At 41.9% G+C, this 22,086-nt stretch overlaps 1 protein-coding gene across 1 annotated transcript in view; it reads left to right on the top strand.

Annotated features, from left to right (window-relative positions):
* LOC126455934 (glutamate receptor ionotropic, kainate glr-3-like) overlaps positions 1 to 22,086 on the top strand; it is a 120,691-nt gene that overhangs the window by 35,564 nt on the left and 63,041 nt on the right. Inside the window, exons 3-4 of the mRNA XM_050091693.1 lie at positions 11,425 to 11,724; positions 21,281 to 21,372. Coding sequence (XP_049947650.1) covers positions 11,425 to 11,724; positions 21,281 to 21,372 — 392 coding nt within the window. The remainder of the gene's footprint in view (positions 1 to 11,424; positions 11,725 to 21,280; positions 21,373 to 22,086) is intronic.

Here is a 22,086-nt window from a genome sequence, read left to right as displayed (position 1 = left end):
CTGGAGCCGAGCGACCGCTACGGTCGCAGGTTCGAATCCTGCTTCGGGCATGGATGTGTGTGATATCCTTAGGTTAGTTAGGTTTAATTAGTTCTAAGTACTGATGGCCTCAGAAGTTAAGTCGCATAGTGCTCAGAGCCAAAAAGTGTTTGCATCAAAGGGACCCACAATCCCATATTGTAAAAATAAATTTAGTTTATTTACTTGCTTTTAACAGTTTTAATACAGTATAGTAAGTAAAAAGTCTTTTAAAAATTCATTGGAATGTTAGTCTAACACAACTATTATTTCCCTTCGTGTTGTGAGAAGAAATAAATTCTTCGACAGACCTATTCTGAGTAAGCTACAGGCACTAATACCAATCATATTCCTTATCTTACCATGCCATCACTCCCACGTCCAGGTGTGCTGGACAAGTCTTATGTCCACTGTCTTTCCAGGCTGTGAATTAAATGTCCAGCATGTTTGATTGCCTTGCACATTACACACTGTGCTTTACGTGTTACCTACACCTTCCCATCCAAACCCTCACAGCTATTCCATTCTGTCACCAGCCATCCTAGAAGTCCCAAATACTACCCAGGCAACAGTAAAGTTATGTGTGACTTCAATGGTCAATAATGTGGAAATGCGCTCTCAAATTTCAATACGAGCTTTGTCTGCCTAGATCGCAAGTTTAAAATGTGCTATGACCGGTTGTCGATTTTGATAGCAATCATCTTCAGATAACAAAATTCGCTATAGAGTATAGCACTTCACGTTGTACGGTCAAGTACTGATCCATTTAAACTGTTATAATGACTCAGTACATGATATTCATTGTGTGACACGTTAAACTCTGTGACCATTTATTATGATAGGAAGATGATTAGTAGCACAATCTAAACCGGGCATATAATTTTATAAACTCGCAATCCAGACAAATAAGGTTTATATAACACAATCGATATTTGTTTTAAGGGGGCCTGGAACGTCCTATACCTCCAATGTTAAATGTAAAGAACATTTTCTTATGAACTATTAACACCAGAATGATGAAACTTTTACAGTATAATATTACATATATTTAATACCATGTAAGATATGGATTTTAATTTATTGGTGTTTTTTGGTAAGTTATTAATTATTTTGTTACTGAAAATAATTGAAACATTTTTGGCATAGTATCTTTGAAATAAAATCTGTTATCAGTTATCTATCAAAAAAGGCTATCATACAAGGTGTATATTGGCACTGTTTACATTCCTTGAAAATTTTAAGTCTTTATCTCTAATAGTTTAGCAGAAAATGTTCCTTATATGGAAAAAAGGGAACGTGTGGAAAACGAGTTTCAAAGTTTCACTAACATTTTAGTGGAGTCCAGCACCATAAGATGGGTTTTCACTGTCACTAGACAACTCCCCATCTAGCCTTCTTTTCACACCTTTCATTCTTTGTCTGGCTTGCCTCTCAAACTCCTTTTCTTTCCTTTCAGCATCCCGTTTCCTCTCATTGTCTATCGACATCATTGCACTCACCATGTACTTTCCGGGCATCACGTCCAACTTCTGCAGCACATTGCACTTTATAATGTTACCTTTGTTGTACGTAGCAATGGCATCATATACTCCAAAATGAAGAGTATGAAATTCCACAAACACTTTTTTTGGGATTCTTGTCCAAATTACATTATTGACACTCTCATTTTGATTTTGTGTACGTTCATGGAGACATTTCTTCAAAAGTTCAGTTGAAGAAAGATCTCTGAAAATTGGTTTTATAGCCTTCATGACAGTTTCTGGTAGACTGTGATGATGCTTGTATACACGTTCAGATCCCTGATATTTGTTGTACTTGCACCAGGAATTGGGCATAGTCCATGTAGTGGTTCCTTGTCAGTCGATAAGGTGTGGTAGTAAAGTGTCATTACAGCCTTTTCCATTGCATCAACGCTGTGAGTATTTTGTCTTATTGCCGGTCCATAGTCTCTCTGCAATCTGTTGATTACCACGTCTGTCAATCTTTTAGCTCCACCCAAAGGTTTTCCATCACTGAGTACTTGGCCTTTCATTGTGGTCTTCAGTCGACGCAGCCTTGTTCCCATACGTTTCTGAACATGACCTATGCACTCCTGTTTAGTATGGGTAACATCATTTCCATAAGGTTTCAGCTCAGATACAGCAGCAAAAGACTTCGAATCACCATCACCCAGGAACTGTAGGTATCTGACCTTGTACCACAGAAGAGAGCGACTGAAAATGTCTTTCACACCGGAAACTTCCATGGCCCCACTAGACCCACTGTAATTCCTTCTACAGTTTTCTGCATACTCATACATCACTCTTTTAGGACACCTACAGTGCTTGGATTTAATTACAACATCTATAACTTTTGTAGTATCAGTACTTGTTGCCATTATTACCCCATTATGTGGTTCAGATGGCTCTGAGCACTATGGGACTTAACTTCTGAGGTCATCAGTCCCATAGGACTTACAACTACTTAAACCTAACTAACCTAAGGACATCATACACATCCATGCCCGAGGCAGGATTCGAACCTGCGGTCGTAGAGGTCGTGCGGCTCCAGACTGTAGCTTCTATAACCGCTCGGCCACGCCGGCCGGCCCCCATTATGTGAAGTGTGCCCGCGCTTCTGCCACGTACCATCTAGTGCGACAGTCAGGTCCCGAGGATTCTGAAAATCTGGAATTTCTTCATTCACCGCCACAGCCTCCTCCACTGCTTCTTTCATGGATTCTTAGGCAATATCTTCAATACAGGATCCAACAACCGAGTTATATTTTTAGAATTTCGTTGGTGGTGGTGGTAGATTCATTACACCACAAAACATTTGACCAGCAGAGTATCCCTTACCGATTGACCTTAGAGCATAAACACATCTAATATTTACACCATAGTACTTGCTTTTCTCACTATCAGTTTCACTTTGGCTTATTTCGAAATATTCTGAGTTCCAAAATGAAACACTGTAATGACAACTAGTACAATGGAAACAGATTTCTGCTGAAAGTCCTATAAGTCGCTTCACATTTACTGACTTACTCAATTTACAACATTCCTTACACAGTACTGAACTCTCAATCACCTTTGAGAGCAATGAAATGTTAATTATTTCGTTCAAATTATCCTCACTACACTTCTCCAATAAACTGCAGTATTTTTCAGTTGATCCATGCAACTTCTTGCTTGTGCTAGTGACAGGAGTAGATCTCACTTCATGAATAACCTCACTATTTTCAGAATCATTTCCCAAGGTCGGAGAATTTGTCACAGTTCCACTAATGTACCTCGGAGGAGGCTTCTTCCTCTTGTAAACTCTGTTACTAAATCGAGGCATATTTGATAAGGTCCAGTTACGCAATAGAAATACAACACAAATCGTGCAATAACCACCAAATGCTCAATGTAAACAACAGTATCCAAAGACTACAATATGCAGACAAAACAATTGCCTATCAGATCGTGTTGCCAAGATAATATAAAGTCTTTGGAAAGACCGGAAGTTTTGAAAAACGATGTTTTCAATGAAAATGTGTCCATGGAAATTCAATGTCGTGACATGACCTCTACAGCACATTATTGAAAATAATATTTTCGATACTTGGAGTTGAGCTACAGGTAAGATTAATTTGTCATTTTAAAAAGGAAGATCTGCAGTATTTTATTTCACAATAAACTGAAAACCCGAAATTTCATCATTTTAGGTTCCGGGTTCCCTTAAACTATCTAGAAGGCTCTACCTCGCCACCCTCAGCTCCATCACAACCCATCGGTATTAATGTCATCGGAACTGCCTTCAGTGACCTTGTTGTTGTTGTTGTTGTGGTCTTCAGTCCTGAGACTGGTTTGATGCAGCTCTCCATGCTACTCTATCCTGTGCAAGCTTCTTCATCTCCCAGTACCTACTGCAGCCTACATCCTTCTGAATCTGCTTAGTGTATTCATCTCTTGGTCTCCCTCTGCGATTTTTACCCTCCACGCTGCCCTCCAATACTAAATTGGTGATCCCTCGATGTCTCAAAACATGTCCTACCAGCCGATCCCTTCATCTGGTCAAGTTGTGCCACAAGCTCCTCTTCTCCCCAATTCTATTCAATACCTCCTCATTAGTTATGTGATGTACCCATCTAATCTTCAGCATTCTTCTGTAGCACCACATTTCGAAAGCTTCTATTCTCTTCTTGTCTAAACTATTTATCGTCCACGTTTCACTTCCATACATGGCCACACTCCATACAAATACTTTCAGAAATGACTTCCTGACATTTAAATCTATAGTCGATGTTAACAAATTTTTCTTCTTCAGAAACGCTTTCCTTGCCATTGCCAGTCTACATTTTATATCCTCTCTACTTCGACCATCATCAGTTATTTTGCTCCCCAAATAGCAAAACTCCTTTACTACTTTAAGTGTCTCATTTCCTAATCTAATTCCCTCAGCATCACCCGACTTAATTCGATTACATTCCATTATCCTCTTTTTGCTTTTGTTGATGATCATTTTATACCCTCTTTTCAAGACACTATCCATTCCTTTCAACTGCTCTTCCAAGTCCTTTGCTGTCTCTGACAGAATTACAATGTCATCGGCGAACCTCAACGTTTTTATTTCTTCTGCATGGATTTTAGCACCTACTCCGAACTTTTCTTTTGTTTCTTTTATTGCTTGCTCAATATACAGATTGAATAACATCGGGGATAGGCTACAACCCTGTCTCACTCCCTTCCCAACGACTGCTTGCCTTTCATACCCCTCGACTCTTATAACTGCCATCTGGTTTCTGTACAAATTGTAAATAGCCTTTCGCTCTCTGTATTTTACCCCTGCCACCTTCAGAATTTGAAAGAGAGTATTCCAATCAACGTTGTCAAAAGCTTTCTCTAAGTCTACAAATGCTAGAAACGTAGGTTTGTCTTTCCTTAATCTTTCTTCTAAGATAAGTCGTAAGGTCAGTATTCCCTCACGTGTTCCAACACTTCTACGGAATCCAAACTGATCTTCCCCGAGGTTGGCTTATATCAGTTTTTCCATTCGTCTGTAAAGAATTCGCATTAGTATTTTGCAGCTGTGACTTATTAAACTGATAGTTCGGTAATTTTCACATCTGTCAACACCTACCTTCTTTGGGATTGGAATTATTATATTCTTCTTGAAGTCTGAGGGTATTTCGCCTGTCTCGTACATCTTGCTCACCAGATGGTAGAGTTTTGTCAGGACTGGCTCTCCCAAGGCTATCAGTAGTTCTAATGGAATGTTGTCTACTCCGGTGGCCTTGTTTCACTCAGGTCTTTCAGTGCTCTGTCAAACTCTTCACGCAGTATCATATCTCCCATTTCATCTTCATCTACATCCTCTTCCATTTCCATAATATTGTCCTCAAATACATCGCCCTTGTGTAGACCCTCTATATACTCCTTCCACCTTTCTGCTTTCCCTTCTTTGCTTAGAACTGGGTTTCCATCAAAGCTCTTGATATTCATGCAAGTGGTTCTCCTTTCTCCAAAGGTCTCTTTAATTTTCCTGCAGGCAGTATCTATCTTACCCCTAGTGAGATAAGCCTCTACATCCTTACATTTGTCCTCTAGCCATGCCTGTTTAGCCATTTTGCACTTCCTGTCGATCTCATTTTTGAGACGTTTGTATTCCTTTTTGCCTGCTTCATTCACTGCATTTTTATATTTTCTCCTTTCATCAATTAAATTCAATATTTCTTCTGTTACCCAAGGGTTTCTATCAGCCCTCGTCTTTTTACCTATTTGATCCTCCCCTGCCTTCACTATTTCATTCCTCAATGCTACCCATTCCTCTTCTACTGTATTTCTTTCCCCCATTCCTGTCAATTGTTCCCTTATGCTCTCCCTGAAACTCTGTACAACCTCTGGTTCTTTCAGTTTATCCAGGTCCCATCTCCCTAAATTCCCACCTTTCTGCAGTTTCTTCAGTTTTAATCTACAGGTCATAACCAATAGATTGTGGTCAGAGTCCACATCTGCCCCTGGAAATGTCTTACAATTTAAAACCTGGTTCCTAAATCTCTGTCTTACCATTATATAATCAATCTGATACCTTTTAGTATCTCCAGGGTTCTTCCATGTACACAACCTTCTTTCATGATTCTTGAACCAAGTGTTAGCTATTATTAAGTTATGCTCTGCACAAAACTCTACCAGGCGGCTTCCTCTTTCAGTTCTGTCCCCCAATCCATATTCACCTACTATGTTTCATTCTCACCCTTTTCCTACACTCGAATTCCAGTCACCCATGATTATTAAATTTTCGTCTCCCTTCACTACTTGAATAATTTCTTTTATCTCATCATACATTTCATCAATTTATTCATCATCTGCAGAGCTAGTTGGCATATAAACTTGCACTACTGTAGTAGGCGTGGGCTTCGTGTCTATCCTGGCCACAATAATGCGTTCACTATGCTGTTTGTACTAGCTTACCCGTACTCCTATTTTTTTGTTCATTATTAAACCTACTCCTTCATTACCCCTATTTGATTTTGTATTTATAACCCTGTATTCACCTGACCAAAAGTCTTGTTCCTCCTGCCACCGAACTTCACTAATTCCCACTATATCTAACTGTAACCTATCCATTTCCCTTTTTAAATTTTCTAACCTACCTGCCCGATTAAGGGATCTGACATTCCACGCTCCGATCCGTAGCACACCAGTTTTCTTTCTCCTGATAACGACGTCCTCTTGAGTAGTCCCCGCCCAGAGATCCGAATGGGGGACTATTTTACCTCCTGAATATTTTACCCAAGAGGACGCCATCATCATTTAATCATACAGTAAAGCTGCATGCCCTCGGGAAAAATTACGGCTGTAGTTTCCCCTTGGTTTCAGCCGTTCGCAGTACCTGAACAGCAAGGCCATTTTGGTTAGTGTTACAAGGCCAGATCAGTCAATCATCCAGACTGTTGCCCCTGCAACTACTGAAAAGGCTGCTGCCCCTCTTCAGGAACCACACGTTTGTCTGGCCTCTCAACAGATACCCCTCCGTTGTGGTTGCACCTACGGTACGGCTATCTGTATCGTTGAGGCACGCAAGCCTCCCCACCAACGGCAAGGTCCATGGTTCATGGGGGGAGGCAGTGACCTTAGGGTCTTCGAATACTTCATATTTCACGGTAATGTCAGTACTTCGAATGTCTTTACATACTACTTCTGTTTTGCCCCTGAACCCAGTTAATATCTTTCGTGATTTTTACATACTACTGCTATTGAACACCTACGTCCACCCCTACCATCACTGAAGCGTCACCGGAACTGCCAATCACACTAGCTACTCCGAAAATTGTGGATTACACGCTAGTATCGGTCGCTTTCGATTATTTTTACATGTAACCTCCTTCCAACCTCACCATCGCTTCCAAGTATAATAGGGGTGTCTTAATCGACAGTATTTTCTCCTAGACAGTAATACGGCTATGTGCTAAGATTCGTAGAATTTACTCCAGCCATATCGGAGTGTTGCCCACATGCCAGTCGCTTCTCTCCCCTACCCTAAAACATCCCTAGGAATTTTAGGGTTGACTTCGTCACACATAAGAGCGTTAGATAACTTTCAACGAGCAGAACAAATGAACGGTAACTTGTTAGTCAAAATATATCATTTCCCAGCGACGCTACTGTACCAAAAACCCTATAGAGAAATATCTTAGCTCTTTCCTACGGCATATCTAGGCGGGAACTGTATTCTAAGATACCTTCCAGCAGGACTAGGCACTAAAGACGTACGTGGTCAAAGTACGGCCATTTTTATAGCAAGAACTTCGAGAACGTTTGCATAATGAAATGGGAATTATGAAAGAGCTCTTCTGAGTCTTGGATCTCATAAACAGGTTTCAAGAACTATTCATAGGCCACATTAATCACGATTTTGGCTATGTTTGCACCTTTTATGTAAAAAAAAGAGGCATCTGCAAGATATTCCGCGTCACATCAACATCAAACTGCCTCCGACGGAGCGGAAATTCTAGGGTAAAAAGTGGAAGCACTTACGGAGGAAAAGTACCATGCCCATATTCCAATCGAAAGACAGCTCGCTGTGGGGCGACGTCAGAAAAGAAGTATTTCCTACGGAAGAGAGTCTCCACAAAATGTCTCAGAGCTAGGTCACTTTGCGAACGATGTAACCTGGTAGACATTCCTAACTCGTGGATGAAAAGACCGAATTTTGAACTGGACGAGGAAAAAGACGCGCGTTGATGAACAGAACGTCAGATACCACAATAAGCATCAACCATGCATTACATCTAGAATGGAAGCTATTACCTGACGCAAGAAACAATAATTGTGCCGCGATTATAGAACAATATGTTTATTATACACTAAAGATGAAAACACAATAACGAGAAATTGCATCATGAACCTAGTGGAAGAACACCATGACATTAAAAAAAATACACGACATATAAAAGATGGATGAATGAATTCCTGCTAATTGCATTATAAACAGAAAGAAAATGTTTGACTTTTTTAAAATTTTTGCTAAAAAAGATCTCAGTTTTCACCGTAAAATTATTCATCAACAAAAAACGCCAGAGCCCAAAATTTTGATTTTCAGTGTGTTTATGTCTAAAGAAGAGTTACCAAATGAGAAGAGGAATTATTTCAACAGAAGCATTCGTCAGCTCAGCAGAAGTGCTTGTATGTCCCCAATTAATAAAATTATTTTTTAAAAATTTTTTTGAAGTTGTCAGTTCTCGTGATCGTTTGAGTTTTAGAAATAATAAAGTTTTGTTTAAATTTTTTAGAACAGTGAAGACTCCAATATAAACCTCGAGTGACATTTTAGTGAACGAAGAAATTTTATTTATTTATTTTTCTTCATTACTTTAAGAACACCTTTGAGTTTCCCAAGATCATTGAGGTTTTAAAGCAGACATTACACCTAAGAAATAAAAGGACTTAAGAGATAGCAGAATGACAGAATCTTACCGATAACGAGTCATTTACGGCATAAAAGTGAGACGATAGAGGCTAGACGACAAAAAATGTCGTTAGAGCACTTGTCCAAGAAAGGGAAACGTCCTAGGCTCGATTTCTGGTCCGGAACACAGTACTGATCTGCTAAAATTTCCCCATTTAAGGATATCGAAATTAACTAACTTTAAATGACTTCGGTAATAGTATACATTTCTTCGCCACTGAGTATCACGCTGTTACAAGCACAGAGTGGGTCTTTACTCTTGCATACTCGCCTCGTGTAACTCCTTGATATGGTCCTATCGCGTATTGGGTAAATTCATTACTACTGATTTTATTCTTGCGGCGGTCCCGAATTATACACTCCTGGAAATGGAGAAAAGAACACATTGACACCGGTGTGTCAGACCCACCATACTTGCTCCGGACACTGCGAGAGGGCTGTACAAGCAATGATCACACGCACGGCACAGCGGACACACCAGGAACCGCGGTGTTGGCCGTCGAATGGCGCTAGCTGCGCAGCATTTGTGCACCACCGCCGTCAGTGTCAGCCAGTTTGCCGTGACATACGGAGCTCCATCGTAGTCTTTAACACTGGTAGCATGCCGCGACAGCGTGGACGTGAACCGTATGTGCAGTTGACGGACTTTGAGCGAGGGCGTATAGTGGGCATGCGGGAGGCCGGGTGGACGTACCGCCGAATTGCTCAACACGTGGGGCGTGAGGTCTCCACAGTACATCGATGTTGTCGCCAGTGGTCGGCGGAAGGTGCACGTGCCCGTCGACCTGGGACCGGACCGCAGCGACGCACGGATGCATGCCAAGACCGTAGGATCCTACGCAGTGCCGTAGGGGACCGCACCGCCACTTCCCAGCAAATTAGGGACACTGTTGCTCCTGGGGTATCGGCGAGGACCATTCGCAACCGTCTCCATGAAGCTGGGCTACGGTCCCGCACACCGTTAGGCCGTCTTCCGCTCACGCCCCAACATCGTGCAGCCCGCCTTCAGTGGTGTCGCGACAGGCATGAATGGAGGGACGAATGGAGACGTGTCGTCTTCAGCGATGAGAGTCACTTCTGCCTTGGTGCCAATGATGGTCGTATGCGTGTTTGGCGCCGTGCAGGTGAGCGCCACAATCAGGACTGCATACGACCGAGGCACACAGGGCCAACACCCGGCATCACGGTGTGGGGAGCGATCTCCTACACTGGCCGTACACCACTGGTGATCGTCGAGGGGACACTGAATAGTGCACGGTACATCCAAACCGTCATCGAACCCATCGTTCTACCATTCCTAGACCGGCAAGGGAACTTGCTGTTCCAACAGGACAATGCACGTCCGCATGTATCCCGTGCCACCCAACGTGCTCTAGAAGGTGTAAGTCAACTACCCTGGCCAGCAAGATCTCCGGATCTGTCCCCCATTGAGCATGTTTGGGACTGGATGAAGCGTCGTCTCACGCGGTCTGCACGTCCAGCACAAACGCTGGTCCAACTGAGGCGCCAGGTGGAAATGGCATGGCAAGCCGTTCCACAGGACTACATCCAGCATCTCTACGATCGTCTCCATGGGAGAATAGCAGCCTGAATTGCTGCGAAAGGTGGATATACACTGTACTAGTGCCGACATTGTGCATGCTCTGTTGCCTGTGTCTATGTGCCTGTGGTTCTGTCAGTGTGATCATGTGATGTATCTGACCCCAGGAATGTGTCAATAAAGTTTCCCCTTCCTGGGACAATGAATTCACGGTGTTCTTATTTCAATTTCCAGGAGTGTATTAAGACGCGCTCCCCTCACGCCACACACTGCCCTCAAACGGTCATTAGTCAAAGAAGTACTTACGCAATGGCCTTCGTGGTAGCTACTACCTGGCAATAACAGTAGCTCAGTTGTCTGCACAAATCTGTCAGCTCCGGCACGCCACCTCCTAGGGACCCTAGGCTCACATTAGACCCTCACCATCAAACCTGCTTGAGTGAACCGTGCCCAAATACAAGTAAAAGATATAGCACATTGACACTAAAATTAGCTGTCCTGTAACCAAAAAGATTACTTTTTCTGTGTGCGTCTACCTAAAATTACAAACTTTGTTACATATTAGACAATATGCTGAATTATATTGTCATCATATCTCTCTTGGATGAACAACAGCTGTGACACATTCAGTAGTAAAAATTGTTGTTAATGACAACAATAAGTGGTGTTACATCTGTGTCAGGACAGTATTGCACACGTCACACATTATGTTGCGCAGTCTGTTGACTCGTCAGTATCGACCATAGATGATGCCAACACCCTGCACTTCAGACTATACACTGAGAAAAAAACACTATTTGAGAAATATGTTACTTAATAAACCCATTTACGTAAGCAATGAAATCAACATATTTATGGAAGCATTGTTCTGTTAAAAATAATTAATTCATCTCATAAATTCCTTTGATTAGTGATTTTGTTTTTTGCACACACAGGAACTGTTCGAGAAGCGCCAATCGGAGTTCATATGGCTGTTGGTAATGAATGATAGGGAGCCGGATTTGGTGTTGCACGATCTGCACATTGAATTCAACTCGAATTTCTATGTCGCTGTGCCATCAGTTAAGGGTAGACTCAATATACTGGAAGCTTACCGGGTGGGCAAGGGATATCCGCTGGCTACGAAGAAGTACTGCACATGGCACGCCAGCAAACAACCTACTTGTACAAACGAGACCATCGGTATGCGCCGGAAAGACTTGATGGGATACAACATGAAGCTGGGGGTAGTTGAGGTAAGTCACCTTTCGATGTACTCAAAAATACATCTTCAACTGTATAAAACCGAAAAATAATTGAACTATTTCTGACGCGTAGTACTGGTACAGTATGTGTGATAGAAGTAGATATTTTTAATGGGGGCTGCTGGTACCTAAAAGAAACAGCGGTGCAGACTGAAACACCATCTCCGAAACCGGAAGTAACGAATGAAGCTAAGAAACACTTAAATTTTTTGTGTAATCGAACCGAAATTGCCTGTTATAGTGACGTGTTCAGCAATGATCCTCTTGCTAGAGGTTACGTAGGTGTGGAGTGAAATGCAACATGTAACGGCGGCACTTAGTATTACACCCGTTAAGGTTTTCGTACCACGACACTGAAATACAATTTTCTCGGTTTTCTGGACCCTCAGCTCTCACTGACTCATCAATGTTTCGGAATAAAAATACCCCCTTCCACCTTCTGGCGCAATTCCGGTCATACAATTTGTCTCTTTATGTGGTTATCGGCTGCGAAGATTTACATTCTGATCACTGCAACGGCTCATCCTCAACATTATTTAAGCGGGAGTCCCTCACCTGTAGAGGCGATCTTTTGGGTGGAATTTTAAAAAACCGTATTAACGCTCACTGAACCAGATGCGTAAGCGAAACGTCCATGAAATGCCAACACGGGAAGTATTTTCCAGGTGAAATTCTCGATAGCTTACATTACGTTTGTAAATAATCTCTTCTGTTTATCTGTCTTCATCCCGTACCTACGCAGGGTCGGCCCGTCAAACGGGAAATTTGATGTTAGTGTGTCGTATGTTCTTGCTTGCCAACCCCCAGTCCTCCCATCCCATTTTCCCCATTCCCCCCTCTTCTCTATCCCCCATCCCTCCCGTTCCACTCCTGGACGGAAATTGTATACTACGTCTGTTTGTGTCTGGAGTTAGCCGTGCGAAAGTGTGAGAATCATGCAGCTGAGGTGGGACATGGGTATCACCCGGGCATTCAGCTATTCAGCTGTGGGAAACCTCCTAAAAGCCACATCCAGGATAGTCAGCACACCAGCTCCCGTCGTTAATCCGCCGGGTGGATTCCATTTCCATCTGGGACCAGAGCACTTGCCAGAACGCCGAAAGCGGCGTGATAATGAGCGCGGCTATTCGGACGGGTCAACATTTATAAACACGTCGGATGCACCACAGCTGTCGACAGGGACAACTACCTACCGTTTCTGGATGTTCGCTTGTAGCAGAAATCTGTTGGTGCTCAGGGATGCGGGGTACACAGTAAACATACTCATACAGACTTGTATCTGCCAGCAACGAGCTGCTCTTATCCAGAATAGCGATTTTCGTGTCTGACGACCCTAGTACAGGGCAAGAGGAGTATGTGTGACGATAAAAACGATGCATGTGGAACGCCCAAAAATGACTTTTTATTTGATCGGCTACAGGATCGGCTACCGAATTACAGTTAAGACCAAAGAAAGAGACCGAAGAGTGTCCTCCTTAACGTCTGCAAGAATCGGCAGAGACCCAAATGAGAAAGACATCATATTCTGACGATGGTCAAAAAATGAGATATCCTTGGGCTTTCTGCATCTGGAGTCTATCGCACTCTTAGCGAATGCGCCAGGCCTTACGTCGGAAAGACACAGTGGTGATTAACTGTACGTTGTACTGAATATACACTAATGTAAGACTTGGCCAAAAAAGTAAATCGGGCATTCGATCTCGAGAAGACATCTGTTACTTGTCCACGAGTAGTTGCTGGGACAGTACAGCGTTATTAATAAGTACCTCCGAGGTTTCGGGGAATGACTCAATGAAAACGGCAACAAATCCAGAAAACAGACAAGTATCAGTGCTCTTGCTCTTCTTAAATTCACACTGCAAGTGCTCAGTATAGGCACCGACTGCGATGCAGCAAGCGCCAATACTGTAATTATACTCTTTGCGTACAAGTAACACTTCATGGTCTGTATCAGCGACTGCACTGATTCTCCTTCCTTGGGCAAATGTTCCACGTGAAGTGACCATGGAGGTAGGGACACATGATCTTTGACATAACCCTGTGAGAAGAAACACAAAGAAAGGAGAGTGTGGGGGTTACAAAAGGTAAGGGGAGTCATGAATGGAGGCACGTCCAATCTAGTGCTGAGGCAGTTCGGCATAGAATAATCACGAACATCTGCAAGATAGAGTGGTTAGGCTCTGTCTTGCTGCTAACTGAAGTCTCCAGTGTCTTACTGTAATAGTGGCATAAGCCATTACTGCAGAATTCCCGGGTGCACGAAATGACTTACAGATTTCTCTGGGAAGAAAAATCCATATCCTTTTGAAAAGGACATGGCACAAAATACGTTAGCTTCTGGTGATATAAGGATGTGACCTACAATCTGCTGTGGACGTTCTGTAACCCAAACATGCACATTGAGACTGTTCACTGTCGGGGCGCAAGAAACGCGGCTTCGTTGCTGAAATCAACTTCTGTGAAAAATCGTCTTCCTGCAGTAGTGGCAGCAAGTCATGGCAAAAGTCAGAACAAAGTTCGTGCTCCATAATAGTCAGCTCGTCTAACAACTGCAGCCGATATGGTTTTACATGCAGTCTGTTGCGTAGAATGCTCCAGACAGTTGAGTGCGGGTTCTGTAGTTGTCTGTTGGGACGCGTCGTCAGTTTCTTGAGGCTCCTGACGAATGACTCCTGTACACGCTCTACCTTCTCTGCTTATGGTCTCAACCGCTCTGCCCTCTTCACACGTGATAGGTATTGAGATTTATGGAATGTGTTGTGCCACCCATGGATTGTTTAGTCTGTTGGAGTTTTTACCGGATATTTGGTACGAAATCGGCACTGTGCCATCACAGCTGACACACACTTAGCGAAATCAACGACAAAAAATGCACATGTTGCTCTATTATACATCATACGCAGAAACCCCTACCCCCTGCAATTACTCCACAGCGCATACATATTACGAATCTGGATTTAGAGAGATGTTCTGTCCATTGCCACATGCCATTTTTCCTTATGGCTTGCAGTTTTCGCGGACTTGTCCTGTGGAACCCCAAGGTACTTATGAATAACCCTTTTTCTTTAAGGAGACATTATAAATACATGTGACACCAAGACTAGTGCATCGTTGTTGGTGTCCTCAATGTACCTTCTCAACGTGCGTTGGAAGTGACATCCTGCTTTTAATGGGACAGTGACGGACAAGTTGCCGCCAGGTTAACACAGGGCCGCGTGTCGGATACAATGTTATGGAGCGGCTTTGGCATGGTTTCAAGTGTCAGCCTACGCCGTTGATTATAGAAGGAAATAGACCGCGAGACACCGACCTTTTCGGCTCAGATACTCCATACAGTTCAAGCAAGCCATCAACTTGACGGTATTTCTGTCTCAGTTGTGCATTACGTTACTGTACATTAATCGACTTATGATTAGTTACGTAAGAATTATAATTAGTTACCTAAGAAATAACAATTTTAATGTGACAAATAGTATTAAAATAAGTTGAGTGTCTGTAGTGACCATGTGAGTAAATAATATTTACCACAAAATAATAAAGTTAATACTGGTAGTACTTCTACTACTGCTGCCGCTGCCATTAGTAGTGATAATAGTAGTAACAATAATAAGCGAGACACAAAGGGATTAAAGACATAAGCTGCCAGTGGTCTTTGATTTACATCATCGAAGCAAGTTGAAAATTTGTTCTGGACCGGGATTCGATCCCATGTCTCCTACTTAGTAAGAAGATGCGCTGACCACTATGGCATGTGGACAGAGCGGTCACTGCAAATGCACCGACTACCCTAGCACACCTTCTGTGAGACCCAAACACTCAACTTACACTACACATTACTGATGTAGTGCTCCTGCTCAGTAACCTCGTAATAGAAATGTCCGGGAGAATAGACAACACATATATAATTAAGGCGATGACGGCCAATGATTCCTTCAGAGCAGATGCACACCAAGCTCAAACTCTTACTGAAATCAGCGAGATTCTTCTAGTAATGAGGCTAATAAGCAGGAGCACTACATCAGTACTGTGTGGCGTAAGTTGAGAGTTTGTGTCTGATGGGACGCGTGCTAGGATAGTCCATGAGGTTGTGGTGACCACTTTGTTTGGATGGCTTAGTGGTCTGCGTCTTTTCCTAGTTAACAGTAGGCCCAGGTTCGATTTCAAGTGTGGCACAAATTTTTTGTGTGCCCTATTGAAATAAATCAATTACCATTGATAGATAAGTTTTAAACATGGCTGCGTGGTCAGCGACGGTTCACAAAGTAAAATTAAAGCAGTGACAGACCTCGGTCGCAAGAATTAAGTCTTTAGACATGGTTTCGGCACTACTATGAGTACCTTCATCAGACGTAAAACATTCAAACAAGCACGTCACGTATAAAATAAACTTCAAGCGATAAAGCTTTAGTCTACTTCCAAAATTTTGTGACTAAAGCTTTATCACTTGATATTTATTTTATGCATGGCATGCCAGTTTGAATGTTTTACTTCTGATGAAGGCACTCATAGTAGTGCCGAAACCAGGTCAAAAGACTTAATTTTGCAACCGAGGGCTGTTATTGCTTTAATTTTACTGACAAATAATGTCTTAATTCCTTTGTGTCTTGATGCGTTGTAGCTGCTGCAGCAAAATGGCGTCTGTTCTTTTCGACATGTCTGAAAGAACAGACACTACATATGTAATAATAATAATAATAATAATAATAATAATAATAATAATAATGATAATAGTATCAATAATGATATTGACAGACGTAAAAAGAATTATAGACTTACAAAATAGATATTTTCTGGTGTAGCGACTTCCTGGGAAAGGAAATTTTAGAAGACTACTCCAGCTAAGGATACTGGGAAATGATGGAGATCTGGTTCGAAAGAAAAAGGTATAAGGGTGATGAGTGCATACAGGAGCAATGCTAATCAGTATTGTTGATTTATTAGATATGTCTTCTGAACCTGAACATGTTATTCAGTTCTCTGAAATAATGCTAGAATTATTGCAGACTTGTGTTCATGCTACTGAGAAGGGCTTCAAGAAAGTGGTTGAACAATGTAATGGGACAGAAATGACTTTACTCTGATGGGAATTGGTGTTTCTGCCATGTTATTCAGACAAGAGCGTTACGGTCGAGGAGCGATATGAGGGACAAAGCACGCTGAGAAGACAGCAGGAAAGACAGAGGGTAAGGAGATCTCTGTGCTTGTCTGCACACAGCCAGGATAGCTGTGCATGTGATCGTGAAATATGATACAACGAACACAGGCATTCATAATCAGTTCTATTCTCTGTGAGCTTTCCTGAGGAAGCCCTTGCAGAAGTCTGTTTTTCAGGTCAAGAAGGAAGAGATTTTTATATTTTTGTAAGACGTGGAGAGATGTTGATGCCTTCTCGCACCTTGCAGTTATGTGCTTAGCCCAATTTTGGATCTTCATCTATTATTACTCCTACACTCTTTGCTAAGGAAGAAAATTCGGTATTTGTCAGATATAGAGTCAAGGATGGTAGTTCAATCCAGATATTTCGAGCTAAAGGGCCTAGAGTGACCAACCAGCTCCACTTTGGTTTTGGATAGGTTGAGCTTTGACCCTATATCTTGCAGCCATTTTGATTGTGCACACAGGTCAGTGTTGAGATTCTCGATAGCTGTCTTCGGGTTTATTGGGCTGGCACTTAGATACAACTGGAGGTCATCGGTGTACATGTGATATTTCCATTAGGACAAAACTGATATGGAGGTCCCTCAACCGCCTAATAGTGGGCCTCCTCCGATGCAAGTCCAACCCAACTTCTTGCGACTGCGGGGCTGAGGAAGATTCAAGCCACCTACTTGTATGCCACCTCCTGGACAACCCGTGCACAGTACAAGATGTTTACGAAGGAAATGACAAAGCTATCGCAGCTGCAATTTTTTGGAAATGCTGACCAGACAAGGAAATGAATGATTTCAATGCCCGCTAAAATACTTAGCTGTGACTGAATGTTTCATTTTGATAGTGCACTGCGATTGGCTGAAGAGGAAAGGGGAATGAGAGAGGGGGAGTGATGGGAAGGGGAAGAGGGAGAGGACGGGGGTGTGAGATCAGAAAGGAAGTGGGTATATCGACATAAAAGTTTTCTGGGTTTGGTACCGCGTCATATTGTAAAAACTACTGCTGCTGGAGAAAAACCAACGTTTCGGCCATGATTGCAGCGTTCTTCTGGGTCTAATGTGGGTATAATTTCGCCGACCTCCTGATTTTTCCGATGCCATATTTAAAACTTTTTGACTAGGTGGCCCAGGATTGCCATAGCTGGACTACTTTTATCTGTATAGAAGAGGTAGTGTATTGAGTATTTATTGAGCATAAATTTATGATCAACTGAAAATGTCATTCTATTTTGAAGTGCTCATGTAGCTTACACCATGTAAAAGCTGATTCAAAAGCAATTGTATTTTATCTGTCGTGTCTTCTTGTGAATTTCACGTAACTGATATGTGGGACTAAAGTATTTACGTAGAGTCTACCAAAAGTATTCAGAGACAAAATTTATCAATTGCGTGTCCGCTAATAATTGGGGATAATATCGTTTTCGAATTTCATTGCTAAAAGTTAATAGGTTGATGTTATTTCGTCATAGTTTTCCTTTTATCTACTACTACCTTATTACGCGCCCTTTTGACTAACAGCAACGTGTCAGAGGTTTTCAGCCACTATGACTAGCCTTACAATGTAGTCTTTCAATTGGATTCTACATTTTTGATGAAGGTACTGATTGTATCACAGTCAATAATTTACAGATAGTTCGGTGTGCTGTTACTATTACGCATAGCATGAACAATCAAGAGATTTTTGTTGCATCTACAAAGTCCCATGTCACATACGTAAGAATTTTATCTAAGGCAGATTCTTAATGTAAAGGTGGAGTATGTGTTATTGTTATGACTTAATGCAATGTTATATCGTCCTTTGGAGTACTGTGTGCACAACTCATAGATTAACACACATGTCATGCAATATGATCTGCTAAAGTAGGTATACATGAGTAAAATCTGGATATAAACATCAATTTTTTCCTCGTTTTCCCGGGCAAAATAACTATTTCAGCTGAGTCCCGATAATGGACGATCGTCGGGTTACGGACCAAGTCGAGCAGAACTGAGTCTCCATTTCTGAAACAAAAAATATGAACTGTTCACTTAATTAATAGTGACACGATATCCTAAGTATAGTAATGGCATGACTGATCAGAATCTTTATGGAAAATGCAGAGGTCCCCGTCCTAATTCTAGATGAACTACCACGACGCATGGCGACCAGTTATATTCGTTCAGTGGTCAGGTCGCCGTGCAAAATATTCAAGATTAAGAATGATTCCGAAGAACACGGGTTACATATAGACTCATACTAACGACCGTACAGTGACAGGAAAAACTTGATTTGTTTTACAATATCTGAGATGGATCCTATCTACTTAACAGAATAAATGGACACCATCTTCCCCAGCTTGGAACGTTGAAAGATAAACATGCTGTGGCGCTTGTTAGAAGAGGATGAGGCAGTCGTGAGCAGCGTCAAGATTTAGGTGACGTTGTCGTGGCATTCTCCAAGATCAAACTTGCTGTGAAACACCAGTGGAGTGGATTGGTTATGAATCCACCAGCGAATATCACGTTCACCTACTCGTGATTATCGTCTTCCGCAAAGAATAATGCTGGTTCCATTGCTAAAATTGATCGCAAATTACTGGAAGACACAATTGAAGACTAAGAGTTATTCTCAGTTTGCACTTCTGTGTATTTTAGCCTAAATGAAAATCAATAGGATATACTCGATCGTCTTGTTCACTGTTGTTTAGACTCTTCAACTTCCTTCTAATGGCGTTTGCGTATTACAATACACCAGACCATAGACGTAAATAGGATATAACTACTTCAGTTATTACTATCACATGAAACAAACAGTATACATACACATATATGTTTTTTGCTCGAGTATCATGTCGTTTTTGGAAACCCAGAATCTACTATGTAGGAATCAACATGGATTCCGGAAACTGCGATCGTGTGAGATCCAACTCGCCTTATTTGTTCATGAGACCCAGAAAATATTAGATACAGGCTCCCAGGTAGATGCTACTTTTCTTGACTTCCGGAAGGCGTTCGATACAGTTCCGCACTGTCGCCTGATAAACAAAGTAAGAGCCTACGGAATATCAGACCATCTGTGTGGCTGGATTGAAGAGCTTTTAGCAAACAGAACACAGCATGTTGTTATCAATGGAGAGACGTCTACAGACGTTAAAGTATCCTCTGGCGTGCCACAGGGGAGTGTTATGGGACCATTGATTTTCACAATATATATAAATGACCTAGTAGATAGTGCCGGAAGTTCCATGCGGCTTTTCGCGGATGAAGCTGTAGTATACAGAGAAGTTGCAGCATTAGAAAATTGTAGCGAAATGCAGGAAGATCTGCAGCGGATAGGCACTTGGTGCAGGGAGTGGCAACTGACCCTTCACATAGACAAATGTTATGTATTGCGAATACATAGAAAGAAGGATCCTTTATTGTATGATTATATGATAGCGGAACAAACACTGGTAGCAGTTACTTCTGTAAAATATCTGGGAGTATGCGTGCGGAACGATTTGAAGTGGAATGATCATATAAAATTAATTGTTGGTAAGGCGGGTACCAGGCTGAGATTCATTGGGAGAGTCCTTAGAAAAAGTAGTCCATCAACAAAGGAGGTGGCTTACAAAACACTCGTTCGACCTATACTTGAGTATTGCTCATCAGTGTGGGATCCGTACCAGATCGGGTTGACGGAGGAGATAGAGAAGATCCAAAGAAGAGTGGCGCGTTTCGTCACAGGGTTATTTGATAACCGTGATAGCGTTACGGAGATGTTTAACAAACTCAAGTGGCAGACTCTGCAAGAGAGGCGCTCTGCATCGCGGTGTAGCTTGCTCGCCAGGTTTCGAGAGGGTGCGTTTCTGGATGAGGTATCGAATATATTGCTTCCCCCTACTTATACGTCCCGAGGAGATCACGAATGTAAAATTAGAGAGATTAGAGCGTGCACGTAGACTTTCAGACAGTCGTTCTTCCCGCAAACCATACACGACTGGAACAGGAAAGGGAGGTAATGACAGTGGCACGTAAAGTGCCCTCCGCCACACACCGTTGGGTGGCTTGCGGAGTATAAATGTAGATGTAGATACATAGCTTCATTCGCTGGTCTATAGCCTCGTCCTCTAGCTGACCGGAAAATGAGCGCTTGCCTGAACTGTATTGATCAGACACAATTTCTCTGTGGTTTATGTTGAAACTTTCTCATTTTACATGTGTGTATATGAAGAAAACTATTTGAAGACTCTGTCCAACGTATATACACGGGGACGAAATATGTGGCCAACTACATAAACAAGGTTGTATGTGGTGTTTACCTCTGATCTGATAATGTTTGACGGACTCTTCGACACTCTTATTAAGAACCTGACATACAGCTCTTTGCCACAGTTGTGTTCTTTCCATACATTTAATTCCCTGTTGGGTTGTTTCAGGACTGGCCAGATGTGACTTTCTTCAACAAGACACACTGCGGAGGTTATGTGTGCGAAGTGTGGGAAGTTCTGTCGCAGAGAATTAATGTCACGTGAGTGTAATTTTGCTTACATAAAGTACATAGTGTCTGGGGAAGAAAGGGCAATATTTCACAAAGTTAAAAGGACTTATAAAGTAAAAACGATCCGATACGCATATCCTCTAAATCGATCGCTTCTGCAGACAAATCCCTCTAATTTCTTTTTATGTTTATAAAAATGTGCCCATTTTATGTGTTAAATACTATTTTTTAAGTTTACAAGTATAAAATGACGTACATATGGTTTTTGATAAATTTTGAATTAATTTTCAAAGAGCTCGATATCACTACCGACTACTTAAATCGTTGAGGAAATTTTACCATTCCTAAACGAAAAATAGCAAATGTGGCTAAGCACAGGCTAACATACACTTTACAGTGCTTTACTTTCCTGCTAGATACCAAATCACATCAATGTGAGTACTTAGTCTTCATCTAATTATTGACTCAGTTTCCCCTTGTCAGTATCACAGGAGTTTATTTCAGACAGCAGTCTTGGAAAGCCATTTCCTAAGAAAGTGATATGATCCCTGTAGGAAGTAAGTTTTTATTTAATTCACATAATGCACTCAGAAAGTGAATGTTAACTACGCTACATATCGGTGAGTTGTCGGTAACAAAAACATTTTTACTGCCTATTGACTTCATATCCTAGATCTTGTGCTGTTGGCCGGACGTATCCTTCAAGACTAACCATATGGTTTTAATTTTATCCAGAGACGTCAA

Source organism: Schistocerca serialis, chromosome 2 (genome assembly GCF_023864345.2).
Source record: "Schistocerca serialis cubense isolate TAMUIC-IGC-003099 chromosome 2, iqSchSeri2.2, whole genome shotgun sequence".
Lineage (NCBI taxonomy): Eukaryota > Metazoa > Arthropoda > Insecta > Orthoptera > Acrididae > Schistocerca > Schistocerca serialis.
This window is presented reverse-complemented; position numbering and strand designations above follow the sequence as displayed.